Consider the following 22,710-nt stretch of genomic DNA (forward strand, 5'->3'; position numbering starts at 1 on the left):
AGAGCTTACCTGACCATGGGTGGCTGGTCTTAGGGATAGCAGGTCTCTTCTCTCAAATGGTTGCTCCCCTCCATGGTAATGGCAAGAAGCATTTCTGGTTTGAGTGACATTGCCATTCCCAGGGCTTTGGGATTTGGGGTCCTGGGCAGGGTATCAAGGAAGAGCCTTAGTCCAGGTGGTTTGACCTGCCTGGCACATGCCCCCTTCTGTCTATAACCCACTGTGCTTTGCTGCTTCAGCTGGTTGGTCTGCCCACCTCTTCTGTGGCTGCCAAGTTGTTGGCAGTTAATTTGTATTTACAAAAGCCTCTCTAGTATCTTCTCCCAAGGGATCTAAAGGCTAGAAGAAGCTTCCACTGATAGAAGTGGCATGGTATGACTTGGACTGATGACAATACAGCCTCTAGCAATGCTCTCTCCACCAAAACTACCTTATATTCATCATGTATATAGTCTGTTTATATTCCTATGTGTACATGTTGGCCCCTCCCTTTAGAATGTAAACTTTTTGAGGGCAAGGACTATCTTACTTGCCTTTTATAGCCCTAGCATTTAGCACAGAATCTAGCAGATGGTAAATATTTAATAAATGTTTGGTGATTAATGCCCAAATGCAAAAGAAGTACTATTTACAGGGAAGGGGAATAGAAAGCAAGAGAATGAGCATTTATATGCGGCAGGCACTGTGCTAAGTAGTTTCACAAATATTATCTCATTTGATCATCATAACAACCCTGCAAAATAGGTGTAAAATTACCCCAATTTTACAGGGGGAGAAACTGAGGGAAAGAGATTGAGTGACTTGGCCAGGGTACCAAGTATCTATCCAATGCAGCATCAGTTGCTTTCTACAGTCACAGAACATCTTGAAGGGCCAGCTTAAGAGACATCTGAAAATCTGGCATCATTTTAGTAGCAAGACACCCCTAGCTTTATGTATGTACACGGAATGACCAGATAACTAAAAACAAATGCTTGATGGTACAATAGTGCTTGTATTGGTCAGGGTTGGAGAATTAAAAAATGAGAAGATTTGTGTGAAAAGGGCTGATCCAAGGCGGCTTCCAAAAAAAGAAGAATCCAACTGGATCTCTAAGGAAGCATTAGATTTAGCTTCATAGAAAGGAGGGAAAAAGCACAGAAGTAAAAGATGAGAAATTAACAAATAAACAAAAACAATCCACAAGACCAGACTGGCTGAAGTAGAGATCCTGTAAAGAGAGCAAAAAGAAAGGAGTTTGGTGGATTAGACTGGACCAACATAAGGAGGATCTCAAAAGCAGAGATAAATTCAGGTTTGATTCAAAGCTCATAACACTTTCATAAAATTGTTTTATAAACATCACTAGCAGCTCACATGAAGATGACCAATAAACACTTTCTGAAACTAAGTAACTTCTTCCACTTCACTATAATGTAGAGCAAACATCTTTAGTCACAGAAAACAGTGCAATGAGGATAAATAAGAAAGAGCTATGCCTGAAATTTGAGGAAGAACACATGCCAGGAAGGAAAGGTCCTTTGAAAAGACCATCTTTCCCTTGCCACTCTGTTTAATGAATTACCTGGGCCAAGTGAAAAAAAATCAAGATCAAATGCCTTCATTACACCTGGAATAGGTTTAAGTATTGTTCTCCATTGGTTATTAAATTAACTGACTTGAAATTTTAACAGGCAAGCTGAAAACTAGGTTAGGACCATACTATGCCACATGTTAAAGAGTCTTCTGAGAAACAGCAAGGCCCAGAACCAGACATGGTGACATTTATCTTCTTTTAGATAATTAATGGAGAAATTATGGTGGACATATTTTGAAGAGACTTAAAAACTTCAACACATCTGTGATCTCAGTGAAGTGAGTACTCTTTCCAAAAGTACTGATAGCAACCCACTTATGCTGCCTCAACCTGACTTGTCTATGGGCGTCATATGTTTCTATAAGGGATCCACCCAATGTTCTTGGAGTCTTTCTCTAAATTACTTGATACTGTGTGCATACCAATGCTGGTTATCCCTCCTATTATAAGACCACCTGTGTTTGAAGAATATCTTTTTGAAAAGACTGATTAGAACTTTAATTCTAACAAAGATTATAGTATTCCTTAACTTGTAGATATATAGCCACAATGGAAGAATACTGGTGATTAGATGATGAGCCTTTGTTTCTGAGAGAAGCTTGGGGTAATGGAAAGCACTGTACAATTTCTCAAATGTAATCCAGTCCATTCTCTGCATTCAATTCTGAGCCAGTTTACTGTCTATCTGCAATATCTGTCCAAGATTAGATAAGTAATAATTAGATAAGTAAGGTAGATAGATGTTGTTTGTCTTTCGTTTTTTGAAGAGGACCAGTGATATCACGGGATAATGTCCTGAGTAGTGTGCAAATTGGATTTAAGTGAGGCAGCACAAAGTCTTCAGCCTCACTCTCTCTTCCTGAGTAACTGAAGGTCCAGTGGCAGGACAAAAAAGTCAAGACAACTGGTGATGGCCTGGGATGCAGTAGATGACCTCAGTGTCTTAGATGTCTGACCAAGCTCTAAGTGCTTCACAGTGCCTGCTTCGGCCACCTTCATGGCCATTAGAACAAATTGTTCTCATCCACCATTCTGCCAAAGGAAGTCTTCACTTGCTAAAAGTAGATATTCCCCTAACTCATCTACAGGTCTGAGGTCTGTCAGTTACCCTCAACCTGGTTTAGCCCATCTGCCGAGATGTTTCTACCAGCATGTGACCACTGTGTGTGCTGGTTTCATGGAGCCACAGCTGCGAGTTAGAAGAATCAGGTGGCCACCAAAAGAGGATGAGCAGCCCTGAAGAGAGGTCGGCAAGCCCTCACACCAGAGGTGCTAGCCTTCCTTGAACACCCATAAACCCCTTATCTGCAGAAGGCAGACAGAGAGGATAGAAAGTGCAGGATCAACTCTATTCATGCAAGAGAAAATCAGTCTTGTCAAAAAGGCATTCTTCAAACACTGGTTTTTTTCTGTGTGATTACGCTAAAATCTTTTGAACTCTCGCTTAGGATGATCTACCAATGTTCCAGAGCCTGATGTAATACACACATCATGTCCAAAGAGGTATACTTTGAGAACCTCACCATCATTATCCTTAGTTACTATTGAAAATGACTGCTTTCCAAAGTATAAGTTCAACAAAATGCCCTCAACTTTAGTATGAAATTAAATAAAGCTTAATCTTTCATTCATAATTTAAGCCACTTCTAGATACCACCATGCCATATCACTGTAAACACTAATGGTCACTCTACTGGCAAAGTACAGAGAATGAGAGTTCTGAAAGGAACCTTAGAGATAGGTAATTTACTTGAATATATATATTTGCTTTTTGGAGGGCAATTGGGATTAAGTGACTTGCCCAAAGTCACATGGCTAGTGTGTCAAGTGTCTGAGGCTGGATTTGAACTTAGGTCCTCCTGACTCTAGGGCCGGTGCTCTATTCACTGCACCACCTAGCCGTCCCGAATCTCTATATTTTACACACGAGGGCACAGGATAATTTGTCTAATTCACACAGCATGTGACAGGATTCAACATGATTCCCAGTCTTCTGTTCATTTCACTATACTGTAAAAACACTTGTTAAATGACTTCCTATCTCCAATTGGCAGAAACCTGGATAATAAGGAACTCACTGCAAGAAGGGGAAAAAGACATTTTGGACTGGCAAATCTAATTCAAATTTTTTATGATCAAATAATAAGCACAGTGGGATCTTATATTCTCTTAAGACTTACTGAAAATATACATGTTTTTTGTTTAATCATGTCTTTCAGGAAGTTCAATGATTCTTAAAATATTTCTCCTTGAACTGTTTTCTAGATCAATTGTTTTTGTTAATAAGGTATCCCTTATTTTCTAAGTTTTTGGTCTTTTGATTTTGTTCAAATATGTCTATGTGTCTCTTTGAATTGTTCAATAAATTCTATTTGTTCCATTCTCTTTTTCAAGGAATCTACTATTTGAATCATGTTTGCCACCTTCGGTTCTAAGCTGTTTATTATAATCTTTTTATCTCAAAAGCTCTAATTCCATTTTTATCTCTTGCTTCATTCTTCCCATCCTTATGGTGAGGTCATTTTTTTTTTTGAACCTCTACTTCTACTCATTGTAGATCTACTCTCCAGTTCTAGGATTTTTTTCTGGATTTCTCTTTGTGTAATGGAAGTTTTCTTGTTTACTTATTTATCAATATCAATTCCTGGTTTTGGACTTTGTGCCTAAGTTAAACTCTATCACCCCTTGCACTCCTGAATGGGATAGTTTAAACTCTAGTCTTGTTCCTGCTCTAACCTAGATGTTGCTATCACTGATTTCCCACAGTTCTAAATGATATGGTATGAATGGTCAGTACTGTGACTGACAGTCTTAAGAGCCTCCCAAACCACATCCCAGGGAAAAGAGAACCCAAGGGCTGGTACAAGAACCCCATCCCACAACAATAGGGCCTGCCCCATTTTTCCCAGACAGTAGGCCTATGATTAAGCCACCTAGCAACATAAATGGCCTATAAGGGAGAGTGCTAACATTCCTGGTAATAGGAATTATTATTTTAGAATTCTGAACCTCATTCAAACTACACTGAGATAGGTGACATGGTCCAGGTCCCCATTTCTGGCTTCTTAATCTCTAGTATTGGATAAGGATCTGGAGGTGGAGCTAGGACCTACCATCTGGAGGCAATCAGACATGAAATTGAATTTAGACCTCTGGGAGGGCCACAGCAAAAACTGGACATTTTGGTTCCATCTCTATATCCTTGAGCAATAGCAGTAACCTACTGGGAGCTATCTCCTGCCTTGACCATTTATTTGAAGCAAACACATTGCTTCAAATTTCCTAAAGGGCATGTGGGTGACTGGCTTATCTCTGGGAAGTCATCTAATGGGAGATGGTTTAGTCCCCTTCTGTGGTTCAAATAGACTAGGACTGAGTTCCTGCAGGCTTCAGGCTCTGTTAGCCTTAAACTAAACTGGTTTCAGAGGCCCTTCCCCACCCCAGTACACCCCTGACCAGAGCACCAGTAGACTTCAGCTGTCTTCCTGGGAATAGGAATATTTCTTCCTGATATTTCTCTTTAGTTTTGCTAATTACTATTTCATTGAAGAAATTAAATGGCACAGGAGATAGAGCTGGATGTGGAATTAGGAAGACCTGAGTTCAGAGCCTGCTGTGTAACTATGGCTAAATCATTTAACCTTTTGGCCTCAAGTTTCCTTATTTACCTACCTTCCTAGGGTTGTAATGAGGATTAAATGAGATATTTGTAAAGTACTTTGCAAATCGTAAAAACACAATATACTAGCTACTGTTGTTGGTATTAGGTATTTTTTAAAATCTTTGCTAGGATATTTCTAAGGGGAGTTAGGCTTGGCTAGAATCTTTCATGTGAACATCTTTGCCTGGAGCCTCTAGAAGGATATTTCTTAAAGGACAGCGTTTCAGGCAGCAGGTAAACCAGAAGAGTGCAGTAATCCTGATTAACTATAAAGATGATCTGCTGTGGAAAGAAGCTTGCACAATTCTACCTGTCCCTCATACTTTCAACAAATCTATCCCCCTCTCCCTCCACATATGTGTGTAAATATATATATGTATGTACATCTATATATATGGGTGTATGTAAATATATATGCAGAGGTGTATATATGAGTGTGTGTGTGTGCATGTAAAATTCTCATAAAAATTCTGTTCAGATGAGAAAGTAAGTATAATTGGTTGGGAATTCTTAATATTTTCTCAGTCGCTTTTTTGGTTAATATTTAGAATCTATTTCTTTCCAATTACCTTAAGAACTGATTCCCCCCTCAAATAATAATAAATTATTCCTCAAAATTATAGCATACATCAGGAATTGTGATATTAGTCCAGAAGTGGTATCTATACTGTCAGTGATGGAAAAAAGTGTCATCTTGGCAAGTTGCTTAATTTCTTGTGACCAAGTTTCCTCATCTATAAAAAAGGGTATCAAATAAAATAACATGTTGGGGGTGGGGGGCGGCGCAGAGCACAAACAGGACCTCCGAGCAGCTCTGGCTCCCACCACCTCCAATACATGTAAAAAAATAACTCTAAACAAATTTTAGATCTACAGAACCCACAAAGTAACAGAGAGAAACAAGTCTCTCTATGAAGGCAGCCCAGCAGGCCAACAGGAAGGGTCTAAAGGGTCTATCACACTGGGCTGGGAGCCAAGCACAGTTCCATGTGAGCCTCATGGTTCTGGCCCCACAGTGGTTCTGCGCCCCCCCCCCCCCCCCCCCCCCCCTCCATCCCCACAACCAGCTACAGAGGAGCAGATTTCAGGAGAGTGAATCACCAGCAGCTGTGGAGGTTTCCAGACTTCTCAACCCATAAACACCAAAAAGAATGTAAAAGGTCAGTGTGGAACTCTGTTGGAACTGGGTGGAGAAGAGTGGTCTGGCCCCTGCCCCTAGGGCAAGAAGTAGCTGTAGCTGCTGCCTGCCACATGACTGCCTATGGAGTTCTTGGCCTGCAGATCATAGGGGGACCAAGTACCCATTCAGAGAGTAATCATTCTTGCTTTAACCTGCTTGGATTTGGATCCCAGTCTTGGGTGGTGGTCCTGGGGTGTGTGGCCAGCATGCCAGAGCTTGTGGGGGCTGCAGAGAAGGTGCCCTCCTAATAGCTCTGGCAGCTGCGAAAACCCCAGAAATTTGGGACATAGCTCTCTGCAATCTGGAAGCAGAGATCTATCGTGGCAAAGAGCTCAAAAGTCAAGTAATTGACTGGCAAGATGAGAAAGAAGAGGAAACAAACAGACCATGGAATCCTTTTTTGGGGACAAAAAGGATCAAAGCATGGAGTGGGAGGAAGACAACAAAGTCATAACTCCTGCATCAAAAGCTTCCAAGAAAAATATGAATTGGTTACAGGCCATGGAGAAGCTGAAGAAGGATTTTGAAAATCAAGTAAGAGAAGAGGAAAAACTGGGAAGAGAAATGAGAATGATACAAGAAAATCATGGAAAACAAGTCAACAGCCTGCTAAAAGAGACCCCCCCCCAAAAAAAAACTAAAGAAAGCAACACCTTAAAAAATAAGACTAACGCAAATGGTAAAAGAGGCCCAAAAAGCCAATGAAGAAAAGAATGCCTTAAAAAGCCAAATTTGCCAGATGGAAAAGGAATTTCAAAAACTCACTGAAGAGAATAATTCCTTTAAAATTAGACTGGAGCAAATGGAAGCTAATGACTTTGTGAGAAATCAAGATACTATAAAACAGATCTAAGCAAATGAAAAAACAGAAGGCAATGTGAAATATCTCATTGGAAAAACCACTGACCTGGAAAATAGATCCAGGAGAATTAATTTAAAAATTATTGGACCACCTGAGAGGCACGATCAAAAAAAGAGCCCAGACAACATCTTTCAAGAAATTATCAAGCAAAATTGCCCTGATATTCTAGAACCAGAGGGCAAAATAAAAACTGAAAGAATTCACCCATCGCTTCTTGAAAAAGATCCCAAAAAGAAAATTCCTAGGAATATTATAGTCAAATCCCAGAGTTCCCAGGTCAAGGAGAAAATATTACAAGTAGTCAGGAAGAAACAATTTGAGTATTGTGGAAACACAATCAGGATAACACAGGATCTGGCAGCTTCTACACTGAGGGACTGAAGGGCTTGGAATATGATATTCTGGAGGTCAGAGGAGCTAGGATTAAAACCAAGAATCACCTACCCAGAAAAACTGAGTATAATGCTACAAGGAAAAATATGGTCATTCAATGAAATAAAGGAGTTTCAAGCACTTTTGATGAAAAAAAAAAAACAGAGCTGAACAGAAAATTTGACTTTCAAATACAAGAAGCAAGAGAAGCATGAGAAGATAAACAGGAAAAAGAAATCATAAGGAACTTATTTAAGTTGAACTATTTACATTCCTACATGGAAAAACAGTAATTGTAACTCATAAGACTTTTCTCAGTATGAGGATAGTTGAAGGGAAATACATATGTGTATATATACATATATCTGTATGTATAGGAGGGTGGATGTGTATATAAATATGTATGTGAGTATGTGCATATGTATGTTCATGTATACATATAGGGCACAGGATAAGTTGAATATGAAGGGATAATATCCAAAAAAGTAAAATTAAGAGGTGAGAGAGGAATATATTGGGAGAAGAAGAAAGGGAGAGATAGATTAGGGTAAATTATCTCATATAAAAGAGGCAAGAGAAAACTGTTACAATGGAGGGGAAGAGCAGGGAGGTGAAAGGGAATGAGTCAAGCTTACTCTCCTGAATTTGGCTTAAGTGTTTGCTTCTAACTACCCTCTCCCCCAATCTGCCCTCCCTTCTATTCTCCCCCATATTATTCCCTTCCCCCCTATTTTCCTGTGGGGTAAGATATCCAATTGAAAAGGGACAGTGTCAAAGGAGAAAACAGCATAAGTGGGGGTGGGATACGATGGAGGGAAATACAGTCTTTCACAATATAACTACTATGGAAATGTTTTGTGTAACTACACATGTACAACCTATATTGAATTGCTTATCTTCCCAGTGGGGGTGGGTGAGGAGGGAAGAAGGGAAAAAATCTGGAACTCAAAGTTTTAAAAACAAATGTTTAAAATAAAGTGGGGGAGGGATGAGGGAGGATATAAGAGAGAACAAATTGGGGGAAGGGGTACTCAGTAGGTTTGCTATTTTGGGGTGGGGGTAGGGGAAAGATGGGGAGAAAAATTTGTAACTCAAAATCTTGTGAAAATAAATGCTGAAAACTAAAAATAAATTGGAAAAAATAATTACAAAATTTTAAAAAACAAAATAACATGTAAAGCACCTTCTACACCTCAAAGCACTATGTAAATTACCATTATAAAATATTCACAGGTATTTTTCATTGTCTTTCTTTCCATTTCACCAATAATGTCCTTAGATGATCTGGTTTAGCTGGGACAATATAATTACTCACAAATAATATTCTTGGGGTGGTTAGGTGGCACAGGGGAGGCTAGGTGGTACAGTGAATAGAAAGAGCTCTGGCCCTGTAGTCCAGAGGACTTGAGTTCAAATCTGACCTCAGACACTTAACACTTACTAGCTGTGTGACCTCGGGCAAGTCACTTAACCCCAATTGCCCTGCCTTCCCCCCTCTAAAAACAAACAAAAAAACAAAACAAAAAAATATACTATTATTTATATCACAATTATCACTGTATCCACTGTTCCCTTGGTTCTGCTTTCCTCCCTCAGTACCACTCACACAAGTCTTTCAATACCTCTCTCTACTCCCCATATTTGTCACCTCCTTGAAACAATATTCCATCACATTCACATACAATTTTTTCTGTGTCTATCAACAGGCACCTGTCCTGTTTCTAGTCTTTCCCTACTATAAGAAGTATTGCTACATAAAGTATCTTTCTTTATCATTTGGCTCCTTGGTGGATTTTTGCCCAGTAATGGAATCCCTAGGTCAAAAGGTATGAAGAGTTTAGTGATTTCTCACACAATTCCAAATAATTTCCAGACCAATTCACAGCTGTCGAAGTATATTAACATGCCAGACTTCCCACAGCTCCTCCAACACTGACTGTTTTTCTCAACAGTTTCTGATAACTTGATGGGTATGACAGAAAACCGCAAAATTGTTCTAATTATCATTTTTCTGATTAGTGATTAAAACGATTCATTTGTGGTTCCCCATCTGAAAAAAAGTCTTTATTCTACATCAATAATATCTTTTTGACTGACATCCCTCTGCTTAACAAGATTAAGTGTTTTCTGACTGAGGTGGTTTTCCAGGCTCTTTTCTTTCCCTCATTGTGGGAATCCATGCACATTATAAACTTACACAGGAAACAGTGATAGTCTGGTTATGTCTATTCACTTATCTATTTCCCACTTTTTAGCATGAATAGCTAAGGAATCAGACTGTATCAAATTGTATGATGATCAACTGTGAATGACTTAGCTCTTCTCAGCAATACAATTATCTAAGACAATTCTGAAAGACTCATGAAGAAAAATGCTGTCCACCCCCAGAGAAAGAATTGATGGAGTCTAAATGCAGATTGAAACATCCTTTTAAAAAAATTTTTCTTGTTTTCTTTTTGGTCTGTGTTTTCTTTCACAACATGACTAATATGGAATCAAATTGCTCACTTTCTCAATGAGGGGATGGGGAAGGAGATAATTTGGAACTTAAAATTTTAAAAAGTAAATGTTAAAGGTTTTTTTTTACATGTAATTGGAAAAAAATACTCAAATTAATTAATTAAAAAAAGAGAACATTGATCCCAGAAGCGTGAAACACACAGCTCAGAGCAGCACTCAGCTGTGAGTACCTCCAGAACCAGATTAAACTATATTAGGGGAATATTTTTAAAATAAATAAAAATATAATGGAACATAAAAAAAATCATATTGTAATTTCCTTAACTGCACGTCTTATCACTCAAAGTGTTATAAAAATGTGCAAACCTTTTGACCCAGCAATATCACTTATAGGGCTGTATCCCAAAGAGATCATGGGAAACGGACCCACATGTACAAAAATATTTAGAGTAGCACTTTTTTTGGTGGCAAAGAAATGAAAATTTAGGGGATGCCTATCAATTGGGGAATGGTTGAACAAATTGTGGTATATAAATATAACGCAATACTACTATGATATAAGAAATGATGAGCAGGTCGACTTTAGAAAAACCTGGAAAGATTTAAATTAACTGATGCTGAGTGAGGCAAGTAAAATCAGGAGAACATTGTACACAGTTACAGCCACATTGTACAATGACTAACTTTGATAGACCTGGCTTTTCTAAGCAATACAAGGTTCTAAGACAACTTCAAAACACTCATTATGGAAAATGCTATCCACATCCAGAGAAAGCATTAGAGTCTGAATGCAGATCAAAGGATACTATCTACTCTCTCTTCTGTTTTGTTTTGTTTCTTCTTTCTCATGGTTCATTCCATTAGTTATAATTCTTCTTTACAACATGACTCATGTGAAAAAAAATACTGGATATGAATGTATATGTAGAGCCTGTATTAGACTGTGTACCGTCTTGGGGAGAGGAGCAGGGAGGGAGAGGGAGAAAATTTAAAACTCAAAAGCTTGTGGAACTGAATGTTGTAAACTAAAAATAAATAAATGAATGAATATTTTTAAAATTACAAACTTTATCTTCTCATTTTTATTCTTTTCTAATTTGATATTGACTTTGATCTTTCTTTTAACAAATTGATAGTCCAACTGTAGAAAGACTGCTGATTGAAAACTTCACATCAGTAATAGTCATTTTCCTATCAAAAGCAACTTCATTTTTTGTAATGTTATTTGATGTTCACTAGTGCCTCCCAACTTCTTGAAGTATTCATGATATATAGGTTTGAATCTTCTCTGTGGTCCATAATTTGGCCTACACAGTCCAAAACCTTTCTTTACATTTTTAAAAACTGTTACATTTTTTTAAAACTAGCATACTGTTCACCATCTTCCCTATATCCATTGAAGTCAACTAGTGCTAAAGTACATGCTGATTTAGAGGGTCTTATCCAATTCACAGATTTTATCTTACCCCCTCATTCTCTATAACAGAGGTAAGTAAATTAAAAAACAAATAGATCCTACTACATAAGCTGCAATGATTTATATAGTGGTCATTTTTGTAAATGCTTCTAAGCACTGCAATACAAGATGGTCAAGCATCGCAGAAAATGATGTTTCTCATTGCCTTTGGACTTGTTATAAAGGCAATGCCACCAACTCCTTTATTTGACTCTTCAAGGACAGCATATGATCTATACTTCCATTTAACTGCAATTTCTTTTGATCTTCTGGTTTCATTTAGATTAAGAATATTAAGATTGGGCGGCCAGGTGGCTCAGCAAGTAAGAGCACCAGCTCCAGTGTCGGGATGACCTGGATCAAAATCTGGGCTCAGATACTCAGCACCACACCCAGAAATAACTGGCTGTGTAACCTTGAGCAAGTTACTTAACCCCGACTGCTTTAAAAAAAAAAAAGAAGAATATTAAGATTAATGATTTAGTAACTACAACATATATCCACACCCTAGACACTAGACAGATAGCTCATATTCAGAGCACCAACGGCTAAGTTAATGTTTATAGTCTAAACTGTGATGCTATTATCCTGTCTCCTTTTTTTGTTACCCTGCCACCATCAATGCAGAGGTGAAAGAGGATTGCAGAGGACTGAGGGCTATTCTGCAAAATGATGCTTAAGTAGTGAAAAAAAAATTTTTTTTAAAGAATCCAAAAAGTTACAGATAAAAATTCTGGGAGATTCAGGCAGAAAAACTTGACTAGGGTTGAGAAGGAAATAAATAAATATTTTAGTGGGGAGAGAATCACAGAGAAACCAATGCATGTCAGCAGAGATAGAAAACAAGAGGCTGAAATTCTACCCAAGTATAGAAAATAATTACAGAAAAATGAGATACAAAAGAAATACAGGGAAATCTTGATGGAGAAGGCTACAACTGAGATATGCTTTAATGGCTAGGTAGAAATAGAACAAGAAGGGGAAGTGGAAAAGGGAGACTGGCGAGAAAGACATTGCAGGCCTAAGGAAATAGTATGAAGAAGGACTTATAAACAGAAAAATGCAAGGAATGTCTAAGAAGTTGATAACAGCTCAGGCAGTGCAGAGTGCAGAAGGCAGTAATACAAGAAATCTGGAAAGGCTGGTAAGCAACAGATTGTGAAAGTTTTGAATGTCAGGCAGGGGAAATAAACTTTATTCTAAGAGCAATACAGTTCAATTTGTAGTAAGTTGCATTTAAGGTGCCCCAGGACACACAGGTGGGCTTATCCTCTGGCATCTGAGATGACTGAGCAGATTCTCTGCAAATGCATAGCCTAGTACACCACTGGTGATCAAATGGTGTTAGTTAAAATAAAAAAGCACTTTGAATATGGTCACCAGGAGGCCAGTGTCATCATCCATTGTGGAACCAATTACGCATCACTACTTAATTACAGACATTAATGATGATTCATAAATTTTAAAGACAAGCAACATCTTCTCACACTCCCAATATAGACAACGAAAAACTTAAAACTGTCAGCACTGGTACCCTGAAAGACTGGCAAAAAAATACACACGACAGTTCTTAATTTACATAAATTTGCATTATACAAATTAAATCCACATTCCAAAAAACACCTATGTTAACTTTACTGTATTGTAATTCAGCATTCCATGTCCTCTCCCTACCCCCACCAAAAAAAAGAGAAAAATCCTCCCAGCAGAATAATGGACACATAAAGAGACCACAGCCAGACTGCGGACTTGACTTGAGACCTCTGGTGCTAAGAGAGAAAGAAGACCTTTGCCCCTTTCCATCCACCCATCCATGTGTTTGTATTCCATCTCTCCACAATGCTTGTTGGTTTCTGGCTCCTGCATTGTCTCCCAACCTCTCCTGTCTTTCTCCAGCTCCACATCTACCCCCAACATGTTTTTCCTTTCAGTTCCAGCCAGACTCCCATGTAGTTAGCCCTGGCCCCTGTGTGTTCCTCTTCTTGCTCCTGCTACTAACTCCATCTTGTGAGTCAATTCTGGATCTAGTCTAGTTCCCTTTCTATTCAATTATGGATCCAGCCCAAATTCTGTCTTGTAAGAAAATTTTATTCAATTATGAGAATCGTGAGGAAACTTCATTGTATTGTTTGAACCAAGTCCTATGCAGCTGGGAAGCTGGACCACCTCTACCTGTTGCTTAGAGACCCTTTGGAGTATATGGGGTGTTCAGGAGGACTAGCATCTCTGGTATGAGGGCTTGCCAAGCCCTTTACAGGGCTGCTCATCCACCTGTGGTGTCCACTTGTCACCCCACTCTTACTTGTGGCTCCGGAAAGCTGTAGCATGCGCAGGAGCAACACCCCCAATAAACAGTCTAAGCAGATGAGCTAAACCAAGTTGAGGGTAACTCACATGCCTCAAATCTGTCAGTGAGCTAGGGGTATGTCTACCCCAAGCACGTTGAGACTTCCCCTGGTGGAATGGACAGATGAGAACAATTTATTCCAATAGCCATAAAGGTGGCTGAAATAGGCTCTATGGAGCACTTAAGACTTTGGTCAGGCATCTAAGACACCAAGGTCATCCACTGCATCCCAGACCATTGCCAGTCATCTTGACTTTTTTTCTGCCACTGGACTTCAATGACTCAGGAAGAGAGTGTGAAGCTGAAGACTTTGTGCAACTCTGCCTCACTTAAATCCAATTCACACACTAGTCAAACATTATAGTGTGATGTCACTGGTCCTCTTCAAAAAGGAAGGACAAGGGCGGCCAGGTGGCACAGCCGGCCCCAGAGTCAGGAGACCTGGGATCAGTTCTGGTCTCAGATACTTAGCACCCACATAAAATAACTGGCTGTGTAACCTTGAGCAAGTTACTTAACCCCAATTGCTTTAAAAAAAAAAAGAAGGAAGGACAAACAACAGAGACCCTTATCTAAGGACCTAGGGTATACTGACTCAAGATCCAGTCAAAGCAAAAGATTAATGCAAGAAGTTTTCTCACAATTTTACATCTCAAACAACCCATATGTCTTATCTGAAAACTAACCCCATACTGGTCAATCAGTTACTAGTTCCTTTGAATGAATAGACACTTGGGGAATGGGACACTTTTTTTCTGATTTCAGGGAAGTATACCTGTTCACTCTCCCCCTCCCAACTCAGACAGCCCCTAATCTTTTCTCCAATTAGAAATCAGATTGCCTAATCTTGCATCCTGATTTACATTCTGTTAATTGTTTTCTTTTCACACATAAAAACCTGTCTACTGCTGTATGTCCAATGTCAAGCTGAAGAAGCCTGGTACCAATTTGTTTATGCTATTGCCATGCACTGCTTAATAAATTGAGCTCAGAAGCTTGAACCTTTGTTTCCTCAGTTACTTCAGATTTTACCCATCATAGTTCTCTGTCCCTAGCCCCAACATGTACTTGAACCACATGCTCCCCCCATTCACAACTGCAGAGGCTTCTTCCTGCTTCCTTCCCTCCCTCCCTTTCCCATATCCACAGGCAAATTTGCATTATGCAAAAATCACTTTACATAGAGGTCTGCAGAAGGATCCACTCACATAAAGAAAGAACAGTCTGTACTATACATTGAAATAGATAGTACCGAGGCATTAATCACTTATTATACCACTCTAAGTTTGATATTATTTTCCAGCTCTAGATATCTGCTAAAACTAAAAGCACCACTTCAAAGCTGACTTTCCATACCTAGCCTGCTACTGTTACCAAATCCAATCCTCACCCTCACCACCACCACCACTTTAACCAAATCAGGGTCCCTGACAACTCTTAGGCTAGGAAAAGCCATGGGGAACTAGCCTGGCAGAAGTGCTCCTCAGCCAAATAAACCCACCCAAGCAAGAGGACCCATGAAGCAAGATTACACTGGCTGTTGGGATAACACAAGCTACTCCATACAAATGTCAAACCACACACTCATTATGCTTCTTCAAGGCATGACAGCTCAGCCACAGCACTTACAAGTTATGAGCTTCATATTCTTTTCCTAGTTTGGCAGTTCTTCAGCCCCAGTTACCCCAAGGGATTTCATCTCCTCCCAAAGACTGCCATCATATATTGGTCTGCTTTGTGTTGGTAAAGAATGGGAAAGTGAAGGAATGCCCATCATTTGGGGAATGGCTGAATAAGCAATGTACATGATTATAATGGAATACTACTGCACTATAAGAAATGATGAGCAGATTGATTTTAGAAAAAACAGACTTGCATGAAATAACGTGAAATGAAACAAGTAGAACCAAGAGAACATTGTATACAGTAAAAGTAATATTGTTCAAAGAGTAACTGCAAATAACTAAGACATTTTGAGTAATATGATCATTCAAATCAACTACGAAGGACTTTTGAAGGAAAATGCTATCCACCTCCAGAGAAAGAACTGATATATGTATCATATATGTATGTATGTATAAAACACATGTATATCATGTGATATATATGTATGTATTATAGGGTACCACATATATCTATAACAAATACTGGCCTTCTCTAATGCTGCGTTGGGGAAGAAGAGAGACAACTTGGAACTCAAAATGTAACAAAAAATTAATTACTTTTTTAAAAAAAGATACTGGTCTGGAAGATGGCAGGAAGGAGAATTGCCCAGGAAATTTTTAACTACTTTGTATTTAATTCTGTACTTAATTTTCTATGACATGTTATTTCCTCCATAGACTATAAACTCCTTCAGGGCAGGCACTGTTTGATTTTTATCTTTGTAGTTGAAATGCTTGGCACAAGGCAGGCATTAAGTAAATGCTTGTTGAATTTTTTTAAGGAAAAAAAGGAATGGAGGGAAACAAAAACTGTCATATACTGCTCTTCTTTGGTACCTTTATGGAACATAAACTAGACCAGGGGTGGGGAACCTGTGGCCTCAAGGTCACATGTGGCCCTCTAAGTTCTCAAGGGCAGCCTGTTGACTGAATCCAAACTTCACAGAACAAATCCCTTTAATAAAAGGATTTGTTCTGTGAAACTTGGACTCAGTCAAAAGGTTGCACCCAAGAACCTAGAAGGACACATGTGGCTTCAAGGCTGCAGGTTCACCCTTCAAAAAAGGAGAGGAAGGGAGGGAAGAGGTGGAGGAGGAAAGAAGAGAGAAACAGAAGGGAGTTTACAGAAGATGAAGGTCCATCAATTCTTAGGTACTATACATCTAGTAATATCACAAATAAAGTGTAAGATAACTGGGGCTATCCATTTGCCAGGGAAAGGAAGAGTGAACTGGGAGCTCAGTGTTGACAGGTATTAACTCTAACTAGTCAGCTCTCTATTATTCAGGGTCTATTGTTCTACATATACATATGTGTGTATAGATATATATGTGTGTATAATATATATATTATATGTGTATATGTATGTATACATGCACACACACATATATATGTATGTACATATATGTAGTCCTAAGATCTCTGCCTCAACAGACCCCCTAAGTCCATGATCTAATATCTCAGTGACAAGAAAAACATTATTCAGGGGCGGGTAGGTGGCACGGTGAGCAAAGCGCCAGCCCCAGAATCAGGAGGACCCGAGTTCAGTTCCGGCCTCAGACACTTAACACCCATACAAAAAAACTAGCCCTGTAACCTTGAGCAAGTTACTTAACCCCAATTGCCCACCAAAAGGCAAAAAACAAACAACAACAACAAAAAAAAACATTATTCTTCACTCCCTGAAGAAAGGTACTGGGACCCCAAGTCTTCTTTGTTACAGAAGCTCTCCTCATCTTATTCCAAAATGAGTTTGTGTAAGCAATGTAATGTTGGGAAAGGGGAGAAGACAAACCACTGACACTCCACCTACATAATATTGTTTCAACTCTGGACAGTACACTCTTTGGAGTAAGAATATTTACTCTAAACCAATGGCCTAATCCAATGCCCTCCCTCAAGGGTGGGTGGCATGCCTGGGAAACAGTCACTGACTAATTTAATGCTTGGAAAAAAGAAAGCATAGGAGAAGATCTAGTTCTACTCTTAAAACTGCCAATCTGAAACCTTGTCACTTAACCTCTCAGGTTGGATCTCTCCGATTCTCTCAAGTTCTGCATTCTGTGATGTTTAGGTGGGTACACACAGGAGCGCAGCACTCACACACACTTACTTTTCACATTTGAATCTGCCATTTTCATGGTCTGAGGTTTCTCCAAAACAAAAATGGGCTTCTTCTCAAACCTGGAACACCAGAAAGAACTAGATTTTAACTCCTAAGTGTCCACACATAGCTAAGCTTTCAAATAGTGGTTTTCTTTGTTCTACAAAAACTACTGGAAAAAATTTATGTTGAAATTTCTATACTGAATTTAACCATGAAAGAGAAGATTATAAGCCATCCACTATGTACAAATGAACTTCTCTGATTTTTCCAGCTGTTAACAATCCATAATTTGCTTAGTATCTTCTGTTTCTGAATTTCTGATAGTTTCTGTTGGCAAATAATAAATAAGCTATTCCATCATCACTTCAATGTAGGTTTCTTTGTAGATTCCAGTCCAGGAGTTAACATGTTTAATATATCATTCTCTAGAGCATCTTTCTTACTTTAAGACCTGCAAAAAAAAAAAATTAAACATTTTTATATACTTATTTACTTTACATACTTATTTGTTTACCCTTTCTGAATATAAAATCCCTCTGCCCTAGCATAATAAAGCAAGAGTACATAGTTTCACAGAGAACAGAGTCCTCTTAAATGGAAATACTTCCTTTCTACTCTAATAGCTGATTATTCTCCCCTTCCTCCCGCATTTTTAATATACTTTAACATTTACTTTTTAAATTTTGAGTTCCAAATTTTCTCCCTTCCTCCCACCCCTCCCCCACCCATGGCAAAGGAAAGCAATATGTTAATTACACATTTGAGGTCATACAAAAATATATTTCCTTATTAGCCATGTAACTGATTATTCTCATAAAAGTTTCTATGTGAGAAAGGTTTAAAGAAATTTATTCTCTCCAAGTCTTAGAAATGCCATCTAATACCCTCAAATATAAAATAAAAAAACTTCCAAGTATAAAATAAAAAAACTTCCAAGTTCAAGCATTCTAAGCATCAAAATTACATCCTAGAGGGAATTCCTTTCAAAATTTTCTGAAAGAACAAACATTACCTAAAACACAAATGACTCTTGAATCATTTTTATTTAATCATCATGGTATTCTTCAAACTGTTCCAAGGAAGATCCAACCCAGAGGGTCACAGCCCAAAGCTACAGAGTTCTTTCAGACAGTCCACCTAACTTCTTCCTCCACACTAGCTATGTTTTTCCTTTTCTAATCACTAAATCTGCTCTATCATACCCTCTCATTTAATGGCGCATTACCTCCTCCCTGCACACCACTACTTCCTAGCATTTCTTTCTGGAAGCACACACTGGACTGGTTAATCTGCTAGTGTGATTTTATTTGGTAGGGATGGGAGGAAGGTATGGGATTTAAATCATGCTACCTCCCTTCATAGAGGGAGGCCAAAGAAAACTGGTGTCCTCAGAATGGACAGTAAGATGTTGGGGGGGGTTTCACCCCATTCTAAGAACTAAGTCAGTGATTCAGAAAAAGAGAATGTGAAGATGACTTTTTCAACTAGCCCCCAAAAGCTAAAAGTTCCTGGAGTAGTGTAGTGAATAGAGCTCTGGGCCTACAACTGGGAATATCTAAAGGCCAGCCTCAGACACTTATTAGCTATATGATTGTGGATATCTCTGTCTGCCTCAATTTCTTTATCTGTAAAATGGAGATAATAATAGCACCTATTTTCCAGGGTTGTTGTGAGGATCAAATGAGATAATAATTGCAAAGTGCCTAGCACAGTGCCTGGCACATAGAAAGCACTATATAAATGTTAGCTATCTTTATTATTAATATACAACTTACTCTTAACTCCCAACCCAAGGGAGACCAGTCACCAATGCAAAAGACTGGAACTACTCTTACTCTCTTACACAAACCTCTTAGGCTGCCCTTCAGAAATGTATTTATTCTTTTCACCAGCTACTTTTAAGATTTAAGTTTGCAGGAAGGTACCCACATAAGTGTTGGGAATAAGTCTATGGAAATTCAGAATATGACTGGAATATAAAGGTCTTGCCTAGTCTCCCAAAGCAAGTACTCGACAAAAGAGGCTGAACGTCAGGGCCATTCACTTGGCTCTCAGAGATACCTCCACTGAGGGAACAACAACGGGGTGAGGTAAAGGGGGGGAGAATCGGTTAACTTTAATCCTGAAGTGATTTCCTAGGTTTCACCTACATAAGTAAAAGAACATTATACCAAAAACTAACTCAAGATTATTCTAGTAGGAAGAACTAAAACTACAACAATGGTAGTGAGTTTTAAATTTCTATAGTGCTTTACAAAGCACTTTATGAATTAATCAAAAGCATTTATTACATGCCAGTTATGTGCTAGGCACTGGAAATAACTTTTTTTTAATCCCTACATTCAAGGAGTTTATACTCTATCAAAGCAAACAACATATACATATATAAACATAAAGAATATATTCAGGACAAATAAACAATAGTTAGGAAAGAAGACCTTTAGCAGTTGGGGGAGAGATAAAAAAAAGCTTATATAGAAGGTGGTGTTAAAAAAATTTGCTCTCAAAAAACTCAGTCTAATGGGGAAGAAATGGAGAAGACAACATGCAAATGACCATGTACAAACAAGCTCTATACAGAATAAACTGGAGCTAATCAACAGAGGGAAGGCACAAGTACTAAGGGAGACTGGAAAAGCTTGCAGAGAGACATTAGCTGAGACTTGAAAGGTGTTAGCTATGTGAGTGAAAAGAGGGGGTCTGATACTATAAACAGAAAGAGCAAAATTTGGCAAGTGTTGTCAGGATATGTTTAATGAAGGAGAGAAGCTAAAGGTAACATATAAGTTATAAATCTTGGACACTGTAAAGATAATGTTGCCTTTGACAAAAATAAGAAAGATAAAAGGGGATTTGGGAGAGGTGTGTGTGTATGAGTAAATTATAAACTCAGTTTTGGACATAATGAGTTTGAAATGTCTCTAGGATATGTTTTTAAATTTCCAAAAGACAACTACTGATAGAAGACGTAAGTTCAGGCGAAAGACTGGGAACGGATATATAGATTTGTGACTCATTCACATAAAGATGATAATGAAATCCATAAAAACTGATGAGGTCACCAAGGGAGTATATGGAAAAAGAAAAGAAGAGGCCCAGGAAAGAGCCTTGGAGAACATCCACAATTAGGGGATGTGACATGAGTGATGAGTCAGCAAAGCAGCCAAGTCAAGTCAAGAAGTGCCCACTATGTACCAGGCACTGTGCAAAGCAGTGAAGATATGGAGAAAGGAAAAACACTACCAACAACTCTGCTCTCCAGGTGCTCACAGTCTAATAGGTAATGTAAAGGAATCTGAAGATCTTTCCTGCCCCTTAATAGACCCATGTGACCTGCTTTGAGCTTTGGCCCAGTCCACAGTTTGAGTCACATGGAGCCCATGGTGGAAGGAAAATTAATTTGTGGGGAGAAGTGCCATCATAATCCAGGAGAATACAGTAGGAGGGGGTGGTCAACAATGTCAAATGCAGAACCAAGAAGAATGAAGATTGAAAAAAAGAAGCCAACAGATTTGGCAATTAAGAAATATTGGTGCGCCGGCCCCAGAGTCAGGAGAACCCGAGTTCAGTTCCGGCCTCAGACACTTAACACCCACATTAAAAAAAAAAAAACTAGCTGTGTAACCTTGGGCAAGTTACTTAACCCCAATTGCCCTCCTAAAGGCAAAAAAAAAAAGGAATATTGGTAACTGGAGAGAATTTCAGTTGAGTAATGACATTGGGAGACATTACAAAGTAAATGAGAAGTGAGAGAGTGCAAACAATGAAAACAGCTTTTTTAAAGGAAACTGGCTGAGAAAAGGAAAAGAGATAGGATAGCATGAGGAGATAGTAGTGAGTTTTGTTTTTAAGGATGGAGAAGATTTAAGCACACACACGTGAAGGTAACTGGTGGCTATCCACTCTCTCCACATGTGATATGTGAGCCATCTCTGAGTAGTGTTTATTCAACTGAGTTGAACCTGGACAAGTTACTTAAAACCTCTGTCCTTGGTTTTCTCAAGTGAGAGAAATAATAGAACCTACCACTCAGGATTGTTGTGGGAAACAAATGGGATAATTTTTGTTAAAAGCACTTTTAACACAATGCCTGGCACACAGTAGACTTTCATACTGATGCTTATTCTATATCCCTTCCCAGTAGGGAAAGAACCCATAGAGAGAGCAAGACTGAAGTTCAGAGACGGAGGATAACTGAGGCAGCAACTTGTTGGAAGAGATAGGATCAAGGGAAAATACAGGCTGAAGTCAGATGTCCAAAATCTATTATACAAATTTATAACATCAGAGAGCCATTTCCCAAAAGCGAAGTTGCCAATGGGCTTATTAAATAAGAGCTAATAAATTCTTATATCCTTTAACCCAGAGTTTTCACTACTAGGACTGTAGACCAGGGAGGTTAATGATAGCAAGGGTAAAAACCATGCTGAGCAAAAATATTCATAGCAGCTCTGTTTTTTATAATAAAACCCTGGAAACAAAATATGTTCCCAACAAGTGGGAAATATCAGAACAAACTAAATGTAATGGAATATTACTGTACCATAAGCAACGGCAATTATTAAGAATTCATAGAAACATGGCAGAATTTCTATGATGAAATAATGCATAAAAATAATAGTTAAAATATACACAATGACACCAGTATTATAAAGTCAACATTGAGAGGCAACAAAACTTTTAACAAACAATCACATACAGTCAGACAAGAACTCTGTAGGTTTTTGCTTGACTATTTTTCTTTGTCAAAAAGGAGGGTCCAACCTAGAGGAGCAAGTTGAGGAATGAAAAGGCATCAATAAAATGTATGCTTTTTCAAATCTTTCTGGCCAATGTTAGTACCATACTACCAAAATTAGACTATACACTCCTTTCTGCAAATTTCAGTAAAATTTAAATGTCAGAGGACTTGTTTAGATATTTGTTGGGGAGTGTCTGTTGTCTGAAAACAAAATGCCTCAATAAATTTGTTTTTTTTAGTGGTGAGTCTGAAACTTTAATTTATTTTTAGTTTTCAACATTCAT

At 38.5% G+C, this 22,710-nt stretch overlaps 1 protein-coding gene across 8 annotated transcripts in view; it reads right to left on the reverse strand.

Annotated features, from left to right (window-relative positions):
* The window catches only part of MROH1 (maestro heat like repeat family member 1), a 183,653-nt gene that overhangs the window by 155,747 nt on the left and 5,196 nt on the right, over positions 1-22,710 (reverse strand). For 7 of the 8 annotated variants that reach the window (XM_069097031.1, XM_069097028.1, XM_069097034.1 and 4 more), the window contains exon 2: positions 17,692-18,136. The exons of the other annotated variant lie outside the window; for it this stretch is intronic. Coding sequence is in view for 6 of the 7 variants with exons in the window: in XM_069097028.1 (XP_068953129.1) it covers positions 17,692-17,719 (28 nt within the window). In the remaining variant the exon portion in view is untranslated. The remainder of the gene's footprint in view (positions 1-17,691; positions 18,137-22,710) is intronic. 8 annotated transcript variants of the gene reach the window in all.

The sequence above is a fragment of the Petaurus breviceps genome, unplaced genomic scaffold (genome assembly GCF_028583685.1).
Source record: "Petaurus breviceps papuanus isolate PSGF00001 unplaced genomic scaffold, PetGlider_PUasm1.0 350, whole genome shotgun sequence".
NCBI classification, from domain to species: Eukaryota; Metazoa; Chordata; class Mammalia; order Diprotodontia; family Petauridae; genus Petaurus; species Petaurus breviceps.